General features: G+C 39.5%; 1 protein-coding gene across 9 annotated transcripts; it reads right to left on the reverse strand.

Moving 5' to 3' along the window:
* Positions 1-92: 92 nt before the first annotated feature.
* cmn (calymmin) lies at positions 93-17,136 on the reverse strand. 9 transcript variants are annotated; one of them, XM_080873715.1, is made up of 45 exons: positions 16,982-17,136; positions 12,955-13,005; positions 12,801-12,854; positions 12,655-12,714; positions 12,370-12,417; positions 12,245-12,289; positions 12,112-12,162; positions 11,892-11,927; positions 11,102-11,143; positions 10,958-11,008; positions 10,804-10,863; positions 10,642-10,725; positions 10,487-10,567; positions 10,339-10,389; positions 10,185-10,232; positions 10,063-10,107; positions 9,532-9,573; positions 9,380-9,421; positions 8,994-9,041; positions 8,837-8,899; positions 8,674-8,724; positions 8,502-8,579; positions 8,314-8,370; positions 7,632-7,730; positions 6,972-7,256; positions 6,003-6,056; positions 5,608-5,661; positions 5,318-5,362; positions 4,857-4,910; positions 4,645-4,701; positions 4,393-4,437; positions 4,265-4,303; positions 3,504-3,575; positions 3,363-3,419; positions 2,903-2,965; positions 2,716-2,778; positions 1,915-1,980; positions 1,755-1,826; positions 1,609-1,656; positions 1,459-1,521; positions 1,289-1,354; positions 1,170-1,208; positions 808-1,053; positions 495-551; positions 93-406 (listed from the first exon to the last, which is right to left on the reverse strand). In XM_080873715.1, exons 1-45 carry the CDS (start codon positions 17,046-17,048, stop codon positions 402-404), a joined length of 2,904 nt encoding a protein of 967 aa, XP_080729841.1. In that variant the 5' UTR covers positions 17,049-17,136; the 3' UTR covers positions 93-401. The 9 variants fall into 9 exon arrangements, with proteins under 9 accessions (XP_080729841.1, XP_080729839.1, XP_080729835.1 ...); XM_080873713.1 differs by having other exon boundaries at positions 7,632-7,823; XM_080873709.1 differs by having other exon boundaries at positions 4,675-4,701; positions 7,632-8,060.
* Positions 17,137-22,344: the final 5,208 nt, after the last annotated feature.

Here is a 22,344-nt window from a genome sequence, read left to right on the forward strand (position 1 = left end):
GTGTCCACTTATTATTTGAAAACAGGTTTGCAAATTACAGAGCCAGCAGTGTGTGTAAAACATGCACAGGTCAGTAAAGAAACAACTTCCACTTTGAGGTTCTTTTGGTAGTTTTAATAACTCAAATACTGTACAATAACAACACATGATTGCCACAAGTAGTAAAAAAGAATTTCTCATGTAAAATAAATTAGATGGAGTTATTGTTTTTAGAAATATTTCAACTAATTTGAGGGGTTATTAAAAATGCTAAACAAAATTACATTTCAGTTGTAAGGATAACAGTAAACATGGGACAAAAATGTGAAGGACAAAACTAAACAAGACACCAAATTATCACTATTATATTATATCACATACAACAACAATTAAGAGAGATTCAATTTGTTGTCTCAGTAGAGCTAACCTGTGGGAGGGGACAAGAATACAGGAGAAAGGTGAGCAGGCTGGTTAAGATAAATACAGCACATAGGAAAAAACAGGTCTGTTCTCACCTTGATGCCCAGTATCCCCAAAGAAGCCATTCAGTTCATATTTGTTGTCCTTTGCTCCTAAACAGACAGAAATATTCAATTTTATTATTTAATATGTAGTAATTCAACAGCCATGCAGCTGGTACACAGACTGAACTAAATCAATCGAATGCAGAAGGACTACAACTATGACGAAATGTACTTTTACAATTAGCTTCCACACTCTCTTTTTTTGATGACATTGTGACAAAATGTCAACACTTGGGAGAAAGACAAGAGCAGAAATATAGACTGGATGGTCTGTGCAGAAGTGTCTAAAGCCTTCAGGCCTTACCTTGTGGCTGAAAATGCAGTTTGAGATGCTGCTGGATGTGTATCTGACGCGGCAGGTCATCGGGTTGCTCGGACACCTGAGTCGTACCCTCTGATTCTGCAGCGGGTGCTGAGTCGAGCGTGAGGCCGGCTGTCCCTTCTAGATCGGGGAAGTGCCGAACATCACCGGGCATCGCGTCAGCTGTGAATGAAGACTCTGCAGGGAGACGCGAGTGGACAGACGAATAGGCCGGGCTTGGGGTGGGGGCTGCAGGAAACACAGCAATTATGAGACAGTGCCATAAAAGGGGGGGCAGAAAAGATGCATGAAAACAATATATAAATGTAAACCTAAATATCAGTATTATTATTTATTTTTATTACCTTGTGGTTGCACTCGGCCATTTATGTAGCCCAGGTTTTCTGAAATTGTCAGATGAACAGTGACGTGAGCAGAGTGAAGCCACAGCAGATACCAATGCAGAATAAGCTTTTATGCCCACCGTATCCATCAATGAATCTCCCCACGCCTTCAGCTGCAGGCCCTGGAGTGGGCAGCTCTCCTTTCACTGTGAGTAAAAAAGAAAAGAAAGAGTAGATGAATGAAGCAGGTGATGTTGGGGTCCATATGTTCTGTGAATCTCTCAGAGATCAAATCCTTTTTCTGACGCACCGTAGGATTTTCTAGCTGAATTGGACTCAAGCGGCTGGGGCTCATAAGTTAAACCTGCTGCACCTGTTTAAGCCAAAATGAAGATAAATTATTTGTACACTTCAAGCCTGACTGGTCGGGTAATTAATGACAAGTTATGACCAGTTTTACCTTCAGCTGCAGTTTCAAGAGGCTGTGACTGGTAAGCTCCCTGATTATCTGTTAAGAAATTATCACCAAATCATCAAGTTGATCTTATTTTAAACAGTTAAAACAGAAAGCAAAAGAAAAAAACACATAAAACAGATATTATGTACCATATTTCCCAGAAGATTTAGCTTCACCATCAAAACCAACAGCCTGTGGTAGATAGGGACCCTCAGCACCACCTTAAACAAAGATGAAAACATGAAGGTGATAATTAAACCAGATAAAAGCTGACAGGTACATGGTGGCACCATGTTTGCTCAGTCTCACCATATTTTCCTTTCACATTATGTCCAAGCCCGAGTGGGTCAGGTTGATATTGTGACACAGCCAGACCTGAAAAGAAAAATCATAAAAAGTGAAATACAATAAAAGAACAAATGCATGGATGCTGTGTACGGTGGTTTCTCTCTGTGCACAGCCTGTCACCCTGTGGTTTTCACAGCTCTGGTTTATTTATTCTTTATTGTAGTCTGCATTTTTGTGGACTCATCATTGAGAGCTACATTTAGAAAACCACTGCTGCTTTCATGTCTAAGCTACAGTCAAACTTCAGCCCAGCTTAGCATAAAGATTTCAAACAGGGGGAACACCTACATTAAAAATACTGTATTATATATTATAATCCTTTTCATTCCTGTATTTTTCCGCTTGTGTTTTACAGGAAGGTTTCATAGGTTTGCACTTGTGTTTGAGAGAAGCCATTTACCTGCTCTCTCTTTAAGACCCCATTCCCTAAAACAACAAAAACTTTCTTCTGATTCGCTGAATTCTGCAAGCTTGCTGAGGGGCACCACCCAGTGTTTGTAAGCTGCACGAGCTCTATGATGTTGGCGTGCCGCGAGTATAGGAGATGACTGCGGTAAGAAAAGCGATGAGGTGATATGAGGTCATTTCAAAAGTAGAGGAAAATGTATCATTAGTATCATATGCAAATGAACACATTATGCCGTTTAGTTAGCTTTTAGTTAGCCATCTGTTTGGCAACTAAATTCACCTTAACGACAAGCCAATCAGCATTTTTAAAAGGCTTTTTTTAAAATTAATTTTATTTGTTTTAATCATATTTACCGGTAGATTTTGTTTCCAGGCCCAGTCCAGCTGGTTGAGCTTCATAAGGCAGCCTTCCATAACCTTCAGCGGAACACAAGAAACAGAAAAACAAAAATGGTTAGAGGATCGTGACTGAGGTTTAGATGTTTACCACGTAATTCAAACTGAAGAGAACTTAGTGACTGTCATTACTCTCCATATTTACCAGCTGTATTTCCAGCGTTGCCAAGGCCAAGTAGTTGTCCACCATTGGGGAACCCTCCATATCCTGGCATAGATGGAAAGAAAACTTTTTAAAACGACCACAACCTTTTTACGGGAAGCCTTTTCACAGCTAAGTGTAAGTTTTGAATTTATTTTCCTCTCCCCTTGGGTTCCTGGTTCATTTCTGGATAGACTAGAGAGTGTTTCCTGTTGGATTAGAAGAATGATTAGCCAGTCTCCAGGTATAGGATCCATGTGTAAGTTGGCACTAACAGCACCAGTAAGTGTGTTGAATTTATATAATTCAGAGGATGTTCTGAATCGCAGGAATGATGAAGAGAAACTGGAGCCTGAGCTAAATTTCAAGTGTTTTTGCAGAAGGTCCAAATACTTACGAAATCAAATCCTAAAATCTGGTGAGTGTATGTTTTAAAGACTGCTTAAAAGAAATATGTTCTCACCATATTTTCCAAATGGCTTTCCGTCACCTGCAGCACCATAGGGGCTAAATCCATAACCTGGAAAAAATGGGACAAGTGTGGTTATACTTCCTCTTTGTTGAGCACAATTTCAGCCAAGCCACAGCACGGTGACAGACGTACCATATTTTCCTGCACGATTAATTCCCGTACCAACAGGCTGCCCAGAAAACTGCAGCCCACCGATGCCAATACCTGAATCAGAGCAAGCAGAACACGTGATCAGATGGGACATAAGTAATGAGAGACAAATACTGTTGAAGGTTGAAGGTTGTGCATTGCAGAAAGGCACAATGTTATTAGATGTGTGCTTTCTTTTTTCCCCCTTTCCCAGCACCCAGTTTCTGTCCACCAAGGGCAAATTCACTCATTCCTATAACAACAGGAAAAACTCTGCTGTTTATAGGTCTCTAAAATTTATTTATTTTTGTGGATTTTAAACAAAGATTAGTTGTATTTTGTTAAAATAAAATACATGTGAACATGTTAAGTTTTACTAGGCACCATATGTATTGCCTAATTTTCCATTTGGACCAAGACCTGCCGACTGATGCTCAAACTGACTCATCCCTGCACAAATGTATGAAAAATATTTCAATTTCAACCAAAGTTTTACTCCACGGGAGAAAGGAGACTTCTTCTCTGTCTGATATTCTGCTCACACGTGCTTAGATCAGTTTTTCCCATGGCGACATGGTCTTACCATCTACTCCAGCAGCAACCACTGGAGCTCCATTGTATGGAATCTGTCCTGTCCTACCTGTCCAATCAGCATCACTGGAATATATTTACCTTTTGTGTCATATTTACCTAATATACTTCACGATTATCTTATATTTAGCTATAACTATCTACCCACCCTTATCTATTACTCATTACCATACCTGATTTGCCATCAGGAACAGGCACAACTTGTCCAATGCCTGGAAACACAGGGAAATGTTGCCGTTTACACAAAAATTAACTTCTGCAAAACAACATTTCTCAACTAAATGTCATAAAATGCTCTTACTTGCATAGTCAGGCTGTAAACCTGCACCGTAGCCATTTGCATAACCTGCAGCAAAACATAAACTATGTTAGCTGTTAATATCCAACAATGGCAGTCAAAATATGGCCCAACAGTTCCAGACAGAAACAGCAATTTCAGTAAAATTACAATGGAAGATTTTTAAAGATGCAAACTTCCTTACGCCTAACTACTCATCATCTTACACACTGATACAATGCACTAAATCTAACGCGTTTCCATTTAAAAGTTCACCTCCAAAAGTATGTCCGTTCCTATATTCACCTCCAAGGTAGCCTCCTCGTCCAAAACCTGAGTGAATACAGGAAAAATATCCTCACTTCAGCTGAGAACAAAACCCCCCCAAAACAAATACTCCAAATCCTACACAAATCAGATTGTACTTTAAAAATTACATCAAAATTTTTCTGTTTGTGATCAAGACATTTACTGCTAGCAAATATTACCTGCTCCGTATCCCTTGCCAAGTCCAGGGAACATTTGGCTTCCTGCAATAAAACCTTTTGGAAAAAGAAAATTCAAATTGTGTGTGTGTGTGTGTGTGTGTGTGTGTGTGTGTGTGTGTGTGTGTGTGTGTGTGTGTGTGTGTGTGTGTGTGTACGCCAAGGAAGAAAACACATTCATGTAAATGAGGAATTATAAAATAAATGCCTTGAAAATAAAGCTACGATTCCTGACATTGTTTTGTGAAACTAAAAACTAAGATCACTGTTAACAGATTTAACCTGTTAAAGCCTGACCCATGCAATAATTGTCAAAAAATGTTGACAGTTAAATTTCCTTTTTGAGCATCTGCTCCTGCTTCATAACCTCAAAGCAACTTCAAGAAATCAATATGAACAACAAGCAAAATAATGCTATACCTGTGCAAAATGGTCTTATTATCATTATATATTATTAGACATACCTTTGGTGTTTGTGCCCATAGATGCTCCAGCACCTGTGTTATAATCTGAAATGACATCAGAAACCAAAGTTAAGACTTGTTTTCACTCCCTTTAATATTTTGACTTTTTTATTTATGAGTGAAGAGGTTGCTGTAACTATTTAATTTCCTTTTGCCATACGTTTCACATGGAGAAACAGTGGAAATTTTAGCAAACATTTTAGCAAACAGAGAGCTTTAGAGCTTTAAATATAGTGCATGATAATCATATTAAGACACACTGGTACTATAGTAAGAGACTCTCAGTTTACCAGGTCTAGGGATTTTCATCCATTGCCCATTTGGTACTCCTGATGGTCCACAGTCTGTAACAGCATGTAGTATCATAAGCACAACAACCACCACACATATATGAACTTTAGACTTGAGGAATCTACCAAACAGGCAGACTTTGTGTTCGTAAAAGAGGATCAGTAGTAACACCAGCAGCTTAAATGACTGCTAAATGTAATCACGTTGGTGATTATTATTATTATTGATCAGTAACTGATTATATTATTATTATTATTATTATTACAGTTTACTGATTATTAAACACTGATGTCTTTCAGTGCCTCATTGAACCTCTAACATGAGGAATTAAGGCAGTTCTGACAGAGCTGGAAGCTTTCTTTTTGTTACTCAAAGAAAAGAGAGAAATGTTTACCATGTTTGGTTGGTTTAGCTCCTTGACCCTTGGAGACTGAAGCTCTTCCACTCTCTGAAAAAAGGAAACCAAAAGGTCAGGGTGTGATTGGCATTGCTCCATCTACAGTCGCTCTTTCAGGTGTTGCGGCATCAACAGTTAGCAGTGGAAAAAAAAATCAGATTAGTGGGTTAAACTTGCAATTCAACTCATGCACTGAATATGCTGTAATTAAATTCGTAACAAAAGTTAAAATGTCACAAAACACCCTTTAATCTAAATGACATATTTTATATTGGTGAACTTTTCAGTCATGTACTTCCAAACAATAAAAGCATATAATTGTATATTTGTATATGTATATTTGTATATGTATATTTGCTCCTGTAGCTGTACAGCTAGTTAAAATTAGCTTAGCATAAAGTCCAGAAATATAGCCTAACAGCTAATCAAAGGAACTAAAACCCACTAATCCTCACCAGCATGTCACACCTCAGCAGAAAGCTTTCAGTTGTAGCAAAACAGGTTTTTATTAAAAGTTGAATTAGGCGCAAATTTCCCAAAACATTACTTTAAAACCATTAGATATCAATTTTTAGGTGAGGGGTTTGGCATTAAAAAGAGAAAAAGTCCAAACAAAAAGGTTGGTAATTTTTTGAAGTCAGCATTGAAGAAAACATGCAACACGACAACAATCATTTTTGAAACAGAACCAGGTCCAGCAGCAACGATTCACTCTCAAACAAACGACTGGCATTTGTGTGTTTGTCACCTTGAGGGGTCTGGATGGTCTGTAAATGTTCATTGAGCCTAGTTTGAATTCAACTACTAACATGGTACAGAGTGAACAGTGCGGTCAACCCTGTGAGATCATAACAGCTAGAACTCTCAGAATACTGAGAGTTAGGAAAAAACACAGCATTCATTAAACATCTACGCATGCATTCCACGTCTAGTAATCACACCCACTTAGTTTGAGACTTAGTTTACCCGTTGCCCCAGTTTCCCCTGCAGGGTGACCTTTGACCCCGGGGTTATCAATCTCTGCCTCAGCCTCATGTTTGATGTTGGCTTCTTCTGGTGCGACTTCAGGCACAACAACAGTCGCTGTTTCCCGAGCGGCGGCGGTGGTTTCTGTAATTTGAGCTGCCTCTGTTTCAGGAACAGCTTTGGTGCTTTCAGGGGCAGCGTTCCCCTCACCGGTGCTGTCTACCCCCAAAATAACCTCTGCCTCTGCAGCTTTTTGCTCAGGCACAGCACTCCCAGTCATATAACCTAGAGGTCATAAATGTCATCAGCATTTATGCAGATTAATTGACTAAACCTGCGACAATGAGCTTATCGTTTGTAGTGTAGAAAATGTCGAAAATCTATGTTTTTGTGCATCCACAGTGTGTGTAAACTAATGCAAACCAAACTAAATTATAAAAACTTTTTGTTACTCAGTTTTGTTAACCATAATGAAACTTCCAGTTCCATGAAAAAGGTCACTTGCAGTTCCAGTAATAACAGCGATAGCTTTGATAAGATTTCCCCTGAAGTTAAAGTACTACATTTAAACATCTTCTTTTCTCTCTCTCATTAGGGTCACCACAGCGATATGTAATATGACATATTGGTGCTAGCATTAACCCTGGTAATGGTACTTGCCTTCTGGATAGATAGCTGCTGGGCCTGGTGCTGGTTTACTCTGGGAAACCCCCTGTGGAGGTCTGGCTATGGGGACCTTCTCTCCCTTGATCTGTGGACCTGTGGTTGAAGACTTTGAGTGTTTGGCAGGAAGTGCTGGGGCTGGTTCTGGTGGAACCTGAAGGACCAGCGGTGTCTGCTTGTAGTTTTTTTCTTGTGGCAAAGGGGAAACAAGCTTTTGGTATTTCTCTTTTGACACCTCAGCATGGACACCACCTGTCGGGGAAAAAGGCACTGCGCCACGAGTTATTGCTTGTCGGAGGGAAAGGCCCTCCAGCGGTGCTACACTTGGCTGCTCAGGAGAAAGAACTCCACCTTTGAGGCTCTTTCCACTAAATTCACCTGCACCCTTTCCATCTTGGCCTTTTGTATTCGGCAGCATGTTGTAACCTTAAAAAAAAACAAAAAAATTTAAAACCCTAACAGTCAGATGAGCCCCAGTGATCAAACACTTGGCGACAGTGGGAAGGAAAAACTCCCTTTTAACAGGAAGAAACCTCCAAGACCATAAATTAAAATGTACAAATGTTCAAATGTACACACCCAGCATTTGTCTGCTTAAGTTTACAGAAGCATTTTTGTAGTGCTATCTAATGATATGGGATCTCAACCTTGCACCGAACACATGCATAGGAGCATTTACCTGCATTGGCTGCTTTAGGCAACTGCCCTTTAGTTACACCAGCAGGACCACCATATCCTGTTTAAACAGTGCAGACATTAGAAACACATGAGGGGCCATCAACAGATGCAAAAAGAAAAAAACAATTGATTGTCCACAACTCAGTTGTTTGGTTCCCAAATGCTGTATGTGTTCTGCAGAATTCGTACCACTGTCGAGTGTTTTCACGCCTTCACTTGGTGCTCCAAGTCCTTTAGTAGTTTTCTGAGGTTTTGACCCTCCGTACCCTGTAGACGGCATCAGAATCAGAACAGCATTGAAGCTTGGGCCTAGCTGCTGGAGTTTCAAGTATGAATTTGCCATCTCATAACTCAAACTTACCGTACGGGTTTCCTCTGTATCCACCCAATGCACCATTTCTAACTCCGTGACCTAGTGCGGAATTGAATAATAATTTCTCGAGGCGGATTTTTATGTTTAAAAATGACAATTTTGACGTGAATAGAAATTAGCAAATGATAAACAATAAAGAGTAGCTTGTCACCATTGGGTTTGGCTGTGTATCCTTTGAGTGCATTAACTCCAGGCCCTGCCGCAGCTCCATAACCTTAGTCAAACATGAGGTTATATAAATACACCAATGGCATTAAACCAGAAACATTTACTATAGAGCACCAGAACAGAAAATAGTAATTGGTTACCACTGGGTTTGGGTCCATATCCATTGGCAGCAGGTCCTTTCCCATAACCTTGAGATCAAAAAACTCCTTAAAGAAACTTCAAAACTTAATTTAACCTTGTAAAGCCTGAAACAGGAAATGACTGCCAGGCAATTAAACGTTTTTGAAACTGGGATGTTTACTGAACATTCTGACAAGTTGAAAGTAAAGAAAAGAAACTATATGAGTTTTAATCTTTATGATTTTAAGTAAATCTGACATTTTTGTGTAATTTATTCAGGTTTTTCAGGGTAAAATAATCACAGATTTTTCAGAAGCAACAAAAACCCATGTGTAAGGTATGATATACTTATCCTTACAGAGTTAACCACATTTATTTTGTGATGTGCGTACAACACAAGTATTACCTGGTGGTGGTCTTACTGCACCTCCTCTGTAGCCTCCATATCCTGTCAAATGTTCATAAAAGGAATATTAGTAATGTTCAAATCGATATTCAAGATGTGCATCGACGTTTTGAATCGTAAATTGAAATCTGAAAAAGAAGGAATGGTCTCACCGTTGGGTTTGGCACCATACCCGTATGGAACATTTCCGAAGACTAAAGAAATACACAGGAGAAAAATGACAGTTGTTCTGAAACACTATCCATGTTTCACTCATAGATCCTTTCATTCAAGTTAAAGCTAAAGATTTTTTTTTTGCACCTGGATCAAAATAGTCAGAAACCAATCCCCCTCTCAATAAAGTATTTGGGAAATATGGGGTGGGTAATTTCACATTTTTGATTTGGCAGAAAAAGAGATTAGTACTCCCTGCAAACCAGGGGCCTTCTTTTTGTTAGACGAATGTGTAAACCACTACACAATGCCAGCCTATGCACACATGAGTGTAAAAAAACATAATATTTGAGGAAGAATAGCATCGTTGGCAATTGATAGCTTGATGCTAATGGCATGGAAAAGTTTTCTACCCTGTTTGAAAATCCTGTTGTTGTTTAGCATAAGTCACCTTTAAGAATAAAGCTTGATACTTATCTTGACACTGACTTAGGTTGAAATATAACATTTTATTGTGGATGCACAGTTACCTGGCTTTGCAGACTTGGGAGCTCCACCATTCTGGGATCCATAACCTTAATAGTTTCACAAGCAGAAATTCAATATTTAACTTCCATGTGGCAATAATATTTATTTGTCCATGTTAACCTACCATTTGACATGGCTCCATTGCTGAAAGGTGCTCTGGCCCCAGCATAACCTTTACAATGATGAATAACAATGATGAATAATGAATAATGAATTTTATTTTATAGCTTTTGATTTATACACCAATTATACACCAATATTCACTCTGTGATCTTTACCGTTGGGTTTTGCTCCTTGTCCATTGGAAGCACCAGCTGCTGCACCATAGCCTACAGTTTCAACATTGCAACATGAGGTCATTTATGTTGAGTGTATAGATGAAGACATAAAGTTGAAAAGCAGAGAAGCATGTTGTTATTGTCCTACCTGGCTTCGGTCCCTTCATCCACCCATTCCCATACCGATGCCCCAGACCCAAACCAGCACTGCCATAACCAACATTGTAACCTAAAAACACAGATAACCAGTACATTAGCCAAACACACCTGTAGGACTGAGCGTGTGACATCTATATGACTCACCTGCCATGGGCTGAGCTCCATAACCTTTATAACTTCCAGCAAACTGAGGCATTCCCAGACCTTTGAAGGCTCCCTTACCCGGTCCTTTATTCGTGTAGATATACCAATGTTACATCACCGTTTTCACCTTTGTGGACAACAAAGCAACTGAAGTTGCATTACCTGCCCCATAAGGTGGTCGGCCATATCCTTTCATAGGTTTACTTCCAGCTCCTCCTTGGCCTGTTAAATATTTTGAGTATTTAACATATATGTGTGCTTTTAAAAGTCAAAGAGTCCAGCTGCCTGCTCCGAAATGACCCATTTACTTTCTTACCATTTGGTCGTGTCCCATAGCCAGTCGATGGACCAGCTACAGCTCCTTGACCTAAAGAGTGATGATAATATACAAAATTGTAAAACTATTTAATTTCCTTTTTTTAATCTTCATGCATTGAACTTCATGTTTTGCAAAGAATACCTTTGGTGTTAGGCACATTTCCAGTAGAACCAGCACCATAACCTGCAACAGATGTGAGGTTCTTAATTTAATTAACACCTTAATCATGACCCCTCCCAGTTTTAAAACATTGTTATGTTTTTATAATTCGCAACCAGGTTCTTCACTAACACCAAATACACACCAAAAACACTAACCACCGATAAAAACATAAAGAAAATATAGTTATGTTAAAAAAGAAAAATTCACATGATTCTGTACAGTCCTGAAAAACTAAAAACACCCTTTCTGCAGGTTCTGCAGCAAATGTGAGCAGCACTCTAAAACATTTTGACAGTTTGTTGCTCTGGAGCATTCATGTGTGTGTAGACACAACTCAACATCTTCCTGTTCCACCAAATTCACCTCAAAATGAGATCATGCGATGCTCAGAGAATCTGCAGAAAACCCAAGAGCTGCTTGTCAGACTCTGCATCTCTCAGTTAGCATGTTCGATTTTGAAGTTCATGACGTGATGATGATTTAGATTTTGATCCCAGGGACACCAACCAATCTGCAACAGCATGGTCCATACCCCAACCCGATTGAAATGCTCTCATAAGATCTTAAGAGAGCTTTGAATAAACACAAATACCCTCAAATCTCAAAGAACAAAAGTGACATAAGGAGGACCAAAATTCCTCCACAAAGATGTGAGAGACTTCATAGAGTTTATAGCTGCTAGAGGCAGTTCTACAAACTACTGAATCATGGGGTGTTCTGAGTTTTGAGGACTGTGAAGTGAGAGTCCTTTTTCATATAACTGTCTTACCATTGCCTTTTGTTCCATGTGCAGCAGCTGCATTACCTACAAATTAGCAACACAACAGATTCAGAAACCTTTTTAGTCCCAGTATCATCATCTTGCTCGTTATTCTGCCACATAGCCACCACAAGAAGGCTTTAATAATCAAGACAATAGCATAAATGGAAACTATGCTAGTTTTATTAAAGTAGAGCAGTGCTGTTGTATTGGTTTACATGTTCGTTACCATTGCCTTTAGGTCCTTGCCATCCATATCTGCCATCCTGAGCGCCATTACCTGCAAAAAGAACAAAGTTAAAATCGAATGTGATTTAGTGTAGATGTGTGAGGCCTTAGTTATAAAACATGTGTTATAGCACCTTTAGTTTGTTGTCTATTGGTGGGACTGGCTTTAACAGGATATCCTGCAACAAAAAAATTCACACAGTGATTTTTATCGTGCCATTGATCATTAAGTGGATTTTAAAAATGGAGAAATGTCTACCATTGGAGTTATCTCCATTTTGGTGGGATAAAACTGCAGGATATCCCCCTGAATTAGAAACACAGTGCCAACAGAGATCCAATGTTAGAACAAATGACTGATTCTGAGATGTAACATAACCACTGAATGTGCTTCAGTACCGGCATCAGAGAAAAATCTGTTGTAGGAATATGAGTAACCATCAGCAGAAAGATTTGGTAAATGTACACAGTAGGTGTATGGACACAGATTTACTGTTTGTATCTGTAACCTCAGTAACAGCAATGAAACTGTGTTATCACTGACCGACTCCTTTTGTAGGATAGCCAGCATATCCAGTTCTTGGCCCCATTGCCCGGCCCACACCTTACAAAAAGAGTAAAGAGGACATAAATCTCAAAATCAGGCAAACAGTTCACTTCATGGTTTTTGAATCTGTGAAGATAATTTACGTTTTGATGGCATCAGCACTGCTCCTACACCTCCACCATTCTGCGGTGTCCTTCCTAGAAATAAAAAGTGTGAGCCGGTGAACAAAAGCTTGTGACTTACATGGACATAATGCAACAAAGGTGACACAAAATGGACAGGATGTGATGGACTCACCATTAGGCTGTGGAAGTTGTCCATTATGTACTCCAGCCACAGCACCGTAACCTTAAACACAAGACGCTGAGTGTAAGACTACCAGTTTAATAATAGTAAGAAAAACATTTGGATTAGCAAAAATATCCTCTGAACACACCAAATTTTAACCCACTAATACAAAGCATTGGTCTCAGCCATTTATTTTGCAATGTGGGACTCTGTAGTTTTCTCTGGTCCCCTCCCCAATCAGACCAGGAGTGACCTGTTTAGCCGCATGTTCTCCTTAAATTGCTGGCTGTCTGAGTGGTGTCCCAGAAACGATGTGGGCTTCATAGATAATTGGCAAACCTTCTGGAGGAAACCTGGTCTTGGATGGAGCAGCTCTCATTTCTAGAAATATGGACAAATTTATTAAACCCCCCAAAATATGACTACCCAGAGTTGGGACCAGGAAGCAGAGTTGCAGTCTTACACGCCGCTCTGCAGCTTCTCTCCTCCTGCTACCCCCCAAAAACCCATCTCCATAGAGACTGTGTCAGCTCCCAAACAGACAAAAAACAAACTAAAAACCAGCAACAAACAACTTAAACATAAACAATTACAAAGAAAGAACAATACAGTATCCACATCTGAACCAAAGAGTAAAACAGTGAAATGTGGATTATTAAATATTAGCTCTCTCTCCTCCAAGTCTCTGTTAGTACATGACTTAATAATTGATCAACAAATCGATTTACTCTGCCTTACAGAAACCTGGTTGCAGCAGGATGATTATGTTAGTTTAAATGAATCAACACCCCCGAGTCATTCTAACTACCAGAAACCTCGAAGCCCAGGCCGAGGGGGTGGTGTGGCAGCAATTTTTCACACCAGCCTATTAATTAACGAAAGACCAAGACAGACTTTTAATTCATTTGAAAGCCTGATGCTTAACCTCGTCTCCACCCCAGCTGTAAAACTCAGAAATCAGTCTTACTTGTTATTATATATCGTCCACCTGGGCCTTACACAGAGTTTCTGTCTGATTTCTCAGACTTTATATCTGATTTAGTGCTCAGCTCAGATAAAATAATTATTGTGGGTGATTTTAACATCCATGTAGATGCTAAAATTGACAGCCTCAACATGGCATTTAATCTGTTATTAGACTCAATTGGCTTCTCTCAAAATGTAAAAGAACCCACCCACCACTTTAATCACACTCTAGATCTTGTTTTAACATACGGCATAGAAACTGAACATTTAACAGTGTTTCCTGAAAACCCTCTCCTGTCTGATCATTTCCTGATAACATTTACATTTACAATAATTGATTACTATTTGTCATCCTACAGCTCTTACCCACTATATTTTCTGCCAACATTTGAAGCTGAGTGTTTCTTCTTCACTCACTATGTGTTGATAGACCTCTCTCCGTTTAATCATTAGTTATTATTCATCTCTGGCTCCCAAACCAATCACAGCAGATGGCCCCGCCCCTCCCTGAGCCTGGTTCTGCTGGAGGTTTCTTCAGGGAGTTTTTCCTTCCCACTGTCGCCAGAGTGCTTGCTCATAGGGGGTCATATGATTGTTGGACTTTTCTCTGTATCTACTGTACAATATAAAGCGCCTTGAGGCGACTTTTGTTGTGATTTGGCGCTATATAAATAAAATTGAATTGAATTGAATATTTTGCATCCTTAAAGTGTTTCAGATAAAGTTAAGACTACAAATTCAGATGAAGGACACTCCAATTAAAACAAAATAAAACCAGTTTCCATCTTTCATCACTATCATGGTCACCGCATTGATGATAACTTAAAGAAAGGAATCGAAAACATCACAGAAGATATCTGGCAATGGTGTTATATAAAACAAACATAACTCTGACAAGTGAAGCGGTTAGACAATACATTTTTACCCTGTTATATAATCGGTAAAATCATCTTGGAGTCTATGTAATGTAAGCAACATTAAGAAATTAGTATTTTCCATGTTTTTAAAGAGCGGGTTGTTTTTCCACGCATGACAGATTTTAATTTTTATGACCCTGATGAAGGCCACAAGCCCAAACGCATTGGTCAGTTAATAAAGTTGTTCCTCTTTATTAACTTGCCAGCGCATTTTCGGCTAAGTGTTGCTGGAGTTCCTGCGTTGTAAGTGCCAGAAATCTTTGCTGCAGATTTTAATTTTTAATCAGATCATTTTTCATTTGCTTCAGAAAAGTTCACATTATTCAGTTACATTAGATGTTTTAGTGTTTATAGTAAAAATGTGTAATTCCACTTAGATGCTGTTAGTTAAAAGTATTTTTATGCTTTTAGTTGCTTTTGTTCACATATTAAATTAGCGTCCTCCTTTAATTTGCGTATAAGGATCCAAAATAACAACAAAAATGTTTAGATGTCTTTCCTTGTTCACTTTTATTTGATTTGCAGTTTAGCCCCTCTACAAAAGAACGGAGAACCGACTGTGTCAGAGGTAAAACTATTCTCTTACTTTCTCACAGAGGGATGTTAAATTTAGACCGCTGCTGCCACAGCAGCTTTGATTTCACAAACCGAGTCTGCGAGTAAAGACAAAACTAAATACAGAGCTCCCTCACATCATCACAAGGATACTTGGCAGAGGGTCGACCAGACGAAAGAGATTTACGGCTCATCTTGCTCAGATTTTGGTTTAACACGATTGTTAGAAATTTGGCAGGCAAGCCCGACTAACATAACCGACTTTATGTTATTTCAGGACTCCTCGGAGTCCGGATAACTTGATTCCTGAGGTTTTTGGGAGTGTAGCCAGGATATTTTGAGAGTCTTGCAGAAAACATAACCACATGTACACTTTTATTTATTCTAAAAGAATTGAAAAAATGTCTTTCCTGCATTTCCTTCTCACATTGTTAAAGGAAATCTTAAATTCTCTAACTGATTTTGCATTAAATTGAAGCACATGGCATGGTTTCACTGTCATTTTGAATCCAGCCCTCAAAGGGTTGATGTTTATACAATACAATACAACTTTATTTATATAGCACATTTAAAGACCACAGGTACACCAAAGTGCTTCTCAATAATACAATAATATGAAATAAAATTAAAATGACATAAGGACGTGATAACAAAGTGCAAAATACATTACCAGATAACACAGAGCACTTTAATCTGCAACGCTAAGTTAAATAAATAAGTTAACAAACGTAATTTAAAGGATTGAATAAATTCAGACATGCGAATATCAACTGGAAGCTTATTCCGGTAATACAATAATATAGGTTAAAATTACATATAGGTTCAATTGCAAAGTACAAAGAATATGGTTTCCACTGACCATGGAAACAAACTACACAGTGTATGTAAATAAAGACTTTTAACATGGATGTTTCATTCATTAAGGTGTTCAGTCTATGTTTTACTCATGCAGAGACACGGCAGTTAAGGAACAGATACAGTTACAGGTACGGTTCATCTATAGCAACAGAGCGAGTGCATTTTCCAGTATTGTTCTAAGAGCTGCAGTTTCCTGTTGGTGAAAGGAGACTTGTCTTAAAGCTTTACTGCCATGTCATTGACTGCAATGCCAAATTCTAGATTTAGGAAGAAGTAATTTAATTAAACCAAAATTAGGAATAAATATTCTGATTGTCAGGTTTTTACTTTCAAACTAAATTTCCTTCTTTGATATCAGGAAATATGGACGTCAGGTGCAGGAAAGGAAATGATGGAATACAAACTGAGACATGTCGGATGTACAGACACAGAGCGGCTCCTCTGTGCCAGTTACATCATCCTTGGCCATATACCAGCTCATAACTCAATCCCAGTTTTCCTCACACTAAACTACACCCCTGGAAATTTTCCAGCGACTACACTTACTCTGGCTATTTCCTGCAGCCTATATTCATTTACATTTATCCTAACATGGTTTACCTGTAAAACAATTTGGTGACTGTATTTTGAATTGTTACAACTAACACATGGCAAAAACAGACACACACAAATAAATGTAAATCAAGCGTTAAACATCCAAACGAGATGTTATCAGATAATCTGCGCTTCAGCACACTCACCCCCTGTGTGTGCTGCCTGCACCAGCCAAAGGATCACTGCACTGTGAAGAAGAAGTTGTCCCATCATGCTGGACCTAAAAGACAATGTTTTTGAGACCCAGCGGGAGGATGAAGATGTTCCGAAGTGGGGAACCTAACCTGATTACGAGGGCCTAATATACACTCAGCTCTGAGGCGTCCCTCCTCTCACCAGCTCTGTTTGTGGTGGACCCTCCCCCACTTACTGGCAGATGCACCAGAGGTGTGCACACACTAACTGAATAATTGGCCTCTTAAAGTACATTAACACTTAACAGAGAGAAACAAAGAGAGGGAGATTACCAGATTGGACATTGACTGATGACCTGTGGAGGGTGCATTACACATACAGGCTGGGCCAGCTGATAGTTTGAAAACTATACGTATACACCATTTTTAAAAGTATAAAGTGAAAGAAAAGAATCAGAAATGATGTATGCAGGAAATTTGAGTAAAGAAACCCTCAGTTTCAGGACAGTGTCGTTTATTTAATACAAACTACACCAAAATGGAGAAGCAGTGTGTGAAAAACACTGAAAAAAGTACACTGGGAAACGTTTTTGCCTTCATTTGGTTCTTTTTCAGTTATTCTGATGTAGATTTGCTGCTGTAGTTTGGATTATTGTCCTGTTGCTGATCCAATATGAGCCAAGCTTTCAGGCTAATGGACACATTAAACTCTAGAGTACTTTGGTATAAAGAGGAGTTCATGGTTGACTCAGTGACGACAAGGTGCCCAAATCCTGTGGCTGCAAAACAAGCCCAAACCATCACCCCTCCATCACCGTGTCTGACAGTTAATATGTGCTGTTTGTGTTTTTTTCTTTGCCAAACATGTGCATTATGGCCTCCACTTTCCAAACAAGCCATACTTAATTATTATAATTGTACTGTCAGGAACTTTAACATTTAACATGCTTCCTGAGACATGTGAGCTGTAGCTTGAAGTTTTTTTTTTTTGGGGGGGGGGGGGGGGGGGGGGTCCACTCCTGTAAAGATTGGCAGCTGTCTTGAAACTACTTGTTCTAACTATAAAATGATGGACTTCACCAACAATCGCTGCTAATGTCTTTTCACCTTTCCACTGTGTTAACACGCACCTGAATGCTCCAGACGAGCAAAATGTCAAAACCTCTGCTTTCACAGAGGTGCCCACACAAACTGATGATCAGTTAATCAAATGCATTTGATTATCAGCACCTGCCTGCAACATGAATTTCTTTAGAAGCAGAGAGGATGTATTTAAATAATAACACAATGTTCATCTGGAGAGTTAAGACCTGCTTAGGACAACATGATATTTAATGTCCTAATATGTGAAATATTAGAACTTACAGAGGTGCACTTTCTTTTTTCCATAATTATATGGATGGATGTTTTTATGAATTATAAATGTATTAGGATTAGAAACTTTTTTCCTACTAACATCAGTGACATTTCCAAAACTACTCTCAACCACATCTAATCCTTTAATAGTGACAAACATTCAGCTGTAGGCTTTAAGTCGCTCTATTTCCACAGTGCCTGCAGTTTTGCGATGTAAACGGGTGAACAGTCGTCAGTGCAGTTACTTATGTGTCTATAGCATGAATGATGTTTCCCTGAAGGTTTGTCAAAATAGCAGGTAGACGACGACACCGGTCACTCTTGGATTACAAAAGCACCGTCGTACAGCATAAAAACAACCATGGACAGGAACTGAGCCTCATCCGTGCAGCCAACTATGAAAGGACTGATTAATGTAAATATAATCCATCATTCAAATTGCTGCACCACAGTGACAGAACACAGCCAAACTAAAGCTATGCATGCAGTGACATGAATAGGCAGCATTATAGCTCTGTATTTAGATTAAAGAAAGAAAATACGGTTACTTCGGTAAATATTTCCACAGACCAAAACTTCTATAAGTCACAAACAGAAAGCTCAACATGCAGCCCCTCTGAATGAAGCCTTATTTTTGAATGGACAATAATGACATCACTTCCATATGCAGAGTAGGCAGCTGGCAGAGATAATGATGATGGAAACTTGAGTGAAGTGAGCTTGGTGCTTTTTTCCACATCTCTTTCAGCCTAGAACGTCTTCACAGTCCTGGCCTCCACACAGAGCGGCTTCATGTGTGTTTAAAGTGACTAAAAAGAGAAAGATCTCTCACCTTTCGCACAGATTCCTCACCTAAAGTCCAAATCCTCTTCCTGTGGGGTCAAGAAGAGGTTAATGTCTCACTTCCCAGCCCACCCAGACCTCTCACATACTTGGCTTCTGGACAAACTGAGCCAGCTTTTCACCACCTGGTAATGAATGTGTCTTTCAGTTCATCACTGATCACTCAGCTACCAAAGCTTCACCTGTAGGTTCTTGTGATAAGTATTAGTAATAACAAGGCCCTTATATGTTCTTATATGATACCTATTTACATATTGTGTATTAAGACAATTTATAACTGTTATAGTTATCAGCTAATCCACAAGTTTATTTATTTTTTTACATTTATTTACTTTATCCACCATAAGATGTTAATAATTAATTCAATTTCATTCATATAGTGCTGATTCACAAAAAAAAAAAAAAGTCACTTCAGGTTAAGTGATTCTGTATGATAAAGCCCTGGGGGACAGTGGGGAGGAAGAACTCCCTTTTAACAGGAAGAAGCATCCACTGGAATCAGGGTCAGGGACCGGCAGCCATCTGGAGTTGTCTCATTAATTATCGGTTTCCCTGATGACTCCTTGTATTCTGATTCCTGGCTCCAGTTTTTGTACTCCTTTTTTGAGTTCAGCAGTAAATCGGGTCTTCTGAATCAATCCCTGTTTCCCCAGTATTGTTGGGGAAACAGGGATTACCAGAGATCATGTTAGAGATTATGGAGACACACCATGTGAGAGTGAAGAGAAACATTAATGATATGCTGAAGAGCTAAATGAACAGCTGAGGAGTGACTAATGATGCAGAAGAAATGCTCAGTGGATGATGGGATGTCCTGCAGCAGTCTGAGCCTGTAGTGGTATAACTACGGGATAGTTCAGGGCCACCGAGCCAGCCAGAATGTTTTTAGCTGCCCGTTTCCTGAATCCCAAACTGGGAGCTGGTTCGACAGGAGACCTGAAAGCTGAAGGACCTGCCTCACATTTTACTTTTACAAACTAACATTTAAGACATTATTTTCACTGATTATTCAAGACTTTAGTTGTAATTTCGCTGTTCTCATGACAATGACAATAAAGTTTCTGATTCTGATTCTGAAAGGTTTTTAAATCAGTTCTAGATTTAACTGGGACCCAGTGAAGAGAAGCCAGTATAGGGGAAATACGATCTCTCTCTCTCTCTTCTCTGGCAGTACCAACGCTGCATCATTTTGGATCAACTGAAGGCTTTTTAGATTATTAGACCCAACGTTTTCTAAAGCTTATTCACAGCTCAGAATCACCCTTATTTACCTTATACAGAGCCACAGTTCATCCACTGTTGGAAACTGTTTCCGCTCCTCTCCATATTAACGCCAGCTTTCTTCTCATAGGCTGCCCCTCATAAAGAGAAGGTTTAAACAGAAGATGGCAAAAGCCCTTCTCTGCTCACAACCAGATCTGTGTGCTCAAAATGACCAAATTAAGGAGATCCCTGCACACTGATAACGTACAGAGCAACAAACTTGGGGGAAAAAAAACTGTCAGAGACTCTTTTAGTAGTTTCTTCAGTCTCCTGATTGATTGCAGTTTCAGCACTTGTACCATCACAGCAAACAAATCCCTCTAAACACAGATGCTGACCCCTAGTTCATTCCTAAACTGCCTTTACTGCACTTCCTGCGGTGGACTTTGGTTTGACACGGCGGTCAGGATGTTGGCGTCTTGCTCTGTGTGCCATTAAAAAAAAATAACAACTGTGATCGGGACCACAGAGCAGCTTTTGTTCAGCAGGGATTCTCTGACTGCACACACCCATGTCTGCCACATGCATTCCTGTCCAGATGTTGATCCTGCAGCTGGTAGAGGCAGCCTGGCCAGCGAGGATCAACGTCAGCGTTTGGTTAACAGCCAGGGAGGAGGAATCTTTGAACACGAGCATCTGACAGGAGTTGGTGCTGGTAATCCAGCCTCACCCTACATCACTGGCAACAGCTGTGAGAGGTCTGAGCAGGAGTTTAAGGGAAAGATCAAATGTGAAATACTTGAAATACACTCAAGCACTTAAAAAAAAGAAAACAACCAGTTTTTAAAAAGTTTTAGAAGGCTTCTTCAATTAGATCGATGGATATCAAATAAAATAAAATGCGCTCTTAAAAACAAAAATATATGCAACAGTCCACTTCAGGTGTAATTTTAGGGCCAGTCTTAATAGTTTAGCTTTCTCTGTGATCTGCATACTCAAGACTGTAGAGATGGACGGGGCAGTGAGATCCCCAACGATATGCAGAGCCAGCAGAAATGTCTAAAGGCAAGATAAATTAGCTTAGCCTATAAATGCTGTAGTGTGAGTCATCGTTCATGTTTCCTGCCCCCATCCATCCTAGTTAAATTAGAGAAAACCTGTGCTCGGTCAACAGGCCTCCACCTCCAGGAAACTGTGTCTAGCACTTAGCTAGTGCAACCACTTGCAAACAGTATTACCAGGAATAACAGCAAAACGTGTAATGCACATTATAATCACTTAGTTTGCCTGATTGATGCTGACACCACATCTCAATCACTGTGCCTGGGAATCTCCTCCCACTGCTGTTAAATAATTTTTTATTAAAACTTCTTTAGGTGATATATTTGAATTCACTCCATAAATCCGCCGTTTTGCCATATCAGGCTGCTACAAAACAGATTCTTTAAAAGTGTCTTTGATAAAACATGCAGATGTTACAATTACTTTGAATGTGTTAATGTAAAAGTACAGAGGCTATCCAGAAGACATGACAGGCTGTTAAGCGAGGAACTGTGTGGTATGAGGAAGTCAGGAGTGACAGATGAGGCTGGATTACATCAGGAATCGGCTCCGAGCCCCTTCGTGTATGCATGGTGATGGACAGGCTGACACAGGTCAGGTGGGAATGGCCCTGGGCTGATATTTGCAAACACTGATCTCCAGTGTGAGTATGTAACAGTAAAGCTGCAGGAAGCAGAAGTAGCAAATGTGGGTGACATTCAATACCTGGAACAAACCATCCAAAGCAACAGGCAGTGCACAAGAAAGGTGAAAAGGAGTACAGGCAGGGTGGAGTGAGTGAAGAGGCGTGCCAGGGGCGATTTCTGACAATGATCGCAGCAAGAGCGAAAGAAGCTTTACAAGAGTGTAACGAAACATGCCGCAATGTATGGTTTGAATACTGTGCCATTGGGAAGAAAAGAAACAAAAAA

This window comes from Rhamphochromis sp. 'chilingali' (genome assembly GCF_963969265.1).
Source record: "Rhamphochromis sp. 'chilingali' genome assembly, chromosome: 22".
NCBI lineage: Eukaryota > Metazoa > Chordata > Actinopteri > Cichliformes > Cichlidae > Rhamphochromis > Rhamphochromis sp. 'chilingali'.

Bases quoted from the DNA above. Each gene is read 5' to 3' on its own strand.
- cmn (XM_080873708.1), bottom strand. From the start codon at position 17,048: ATGATGGGACAACTTCTTCTTCACAGTGCAGTGATCCTTTGGCTGGTG. The intron at 11,144-11,891 runs GTAAGACAGTTA...CATCTGTTGCAG, and splicing joins ACATGGAACAAAAGGCAATG to GTTATGGTGCTGGTTCTACT. The intron at 2,966-3,362 runs GTGAGAACATAT...CATCTATGCCAG, and splicing joins AAAGCCATTTGGAAAATATG to GATATGGAGGGTTCCCCAAT.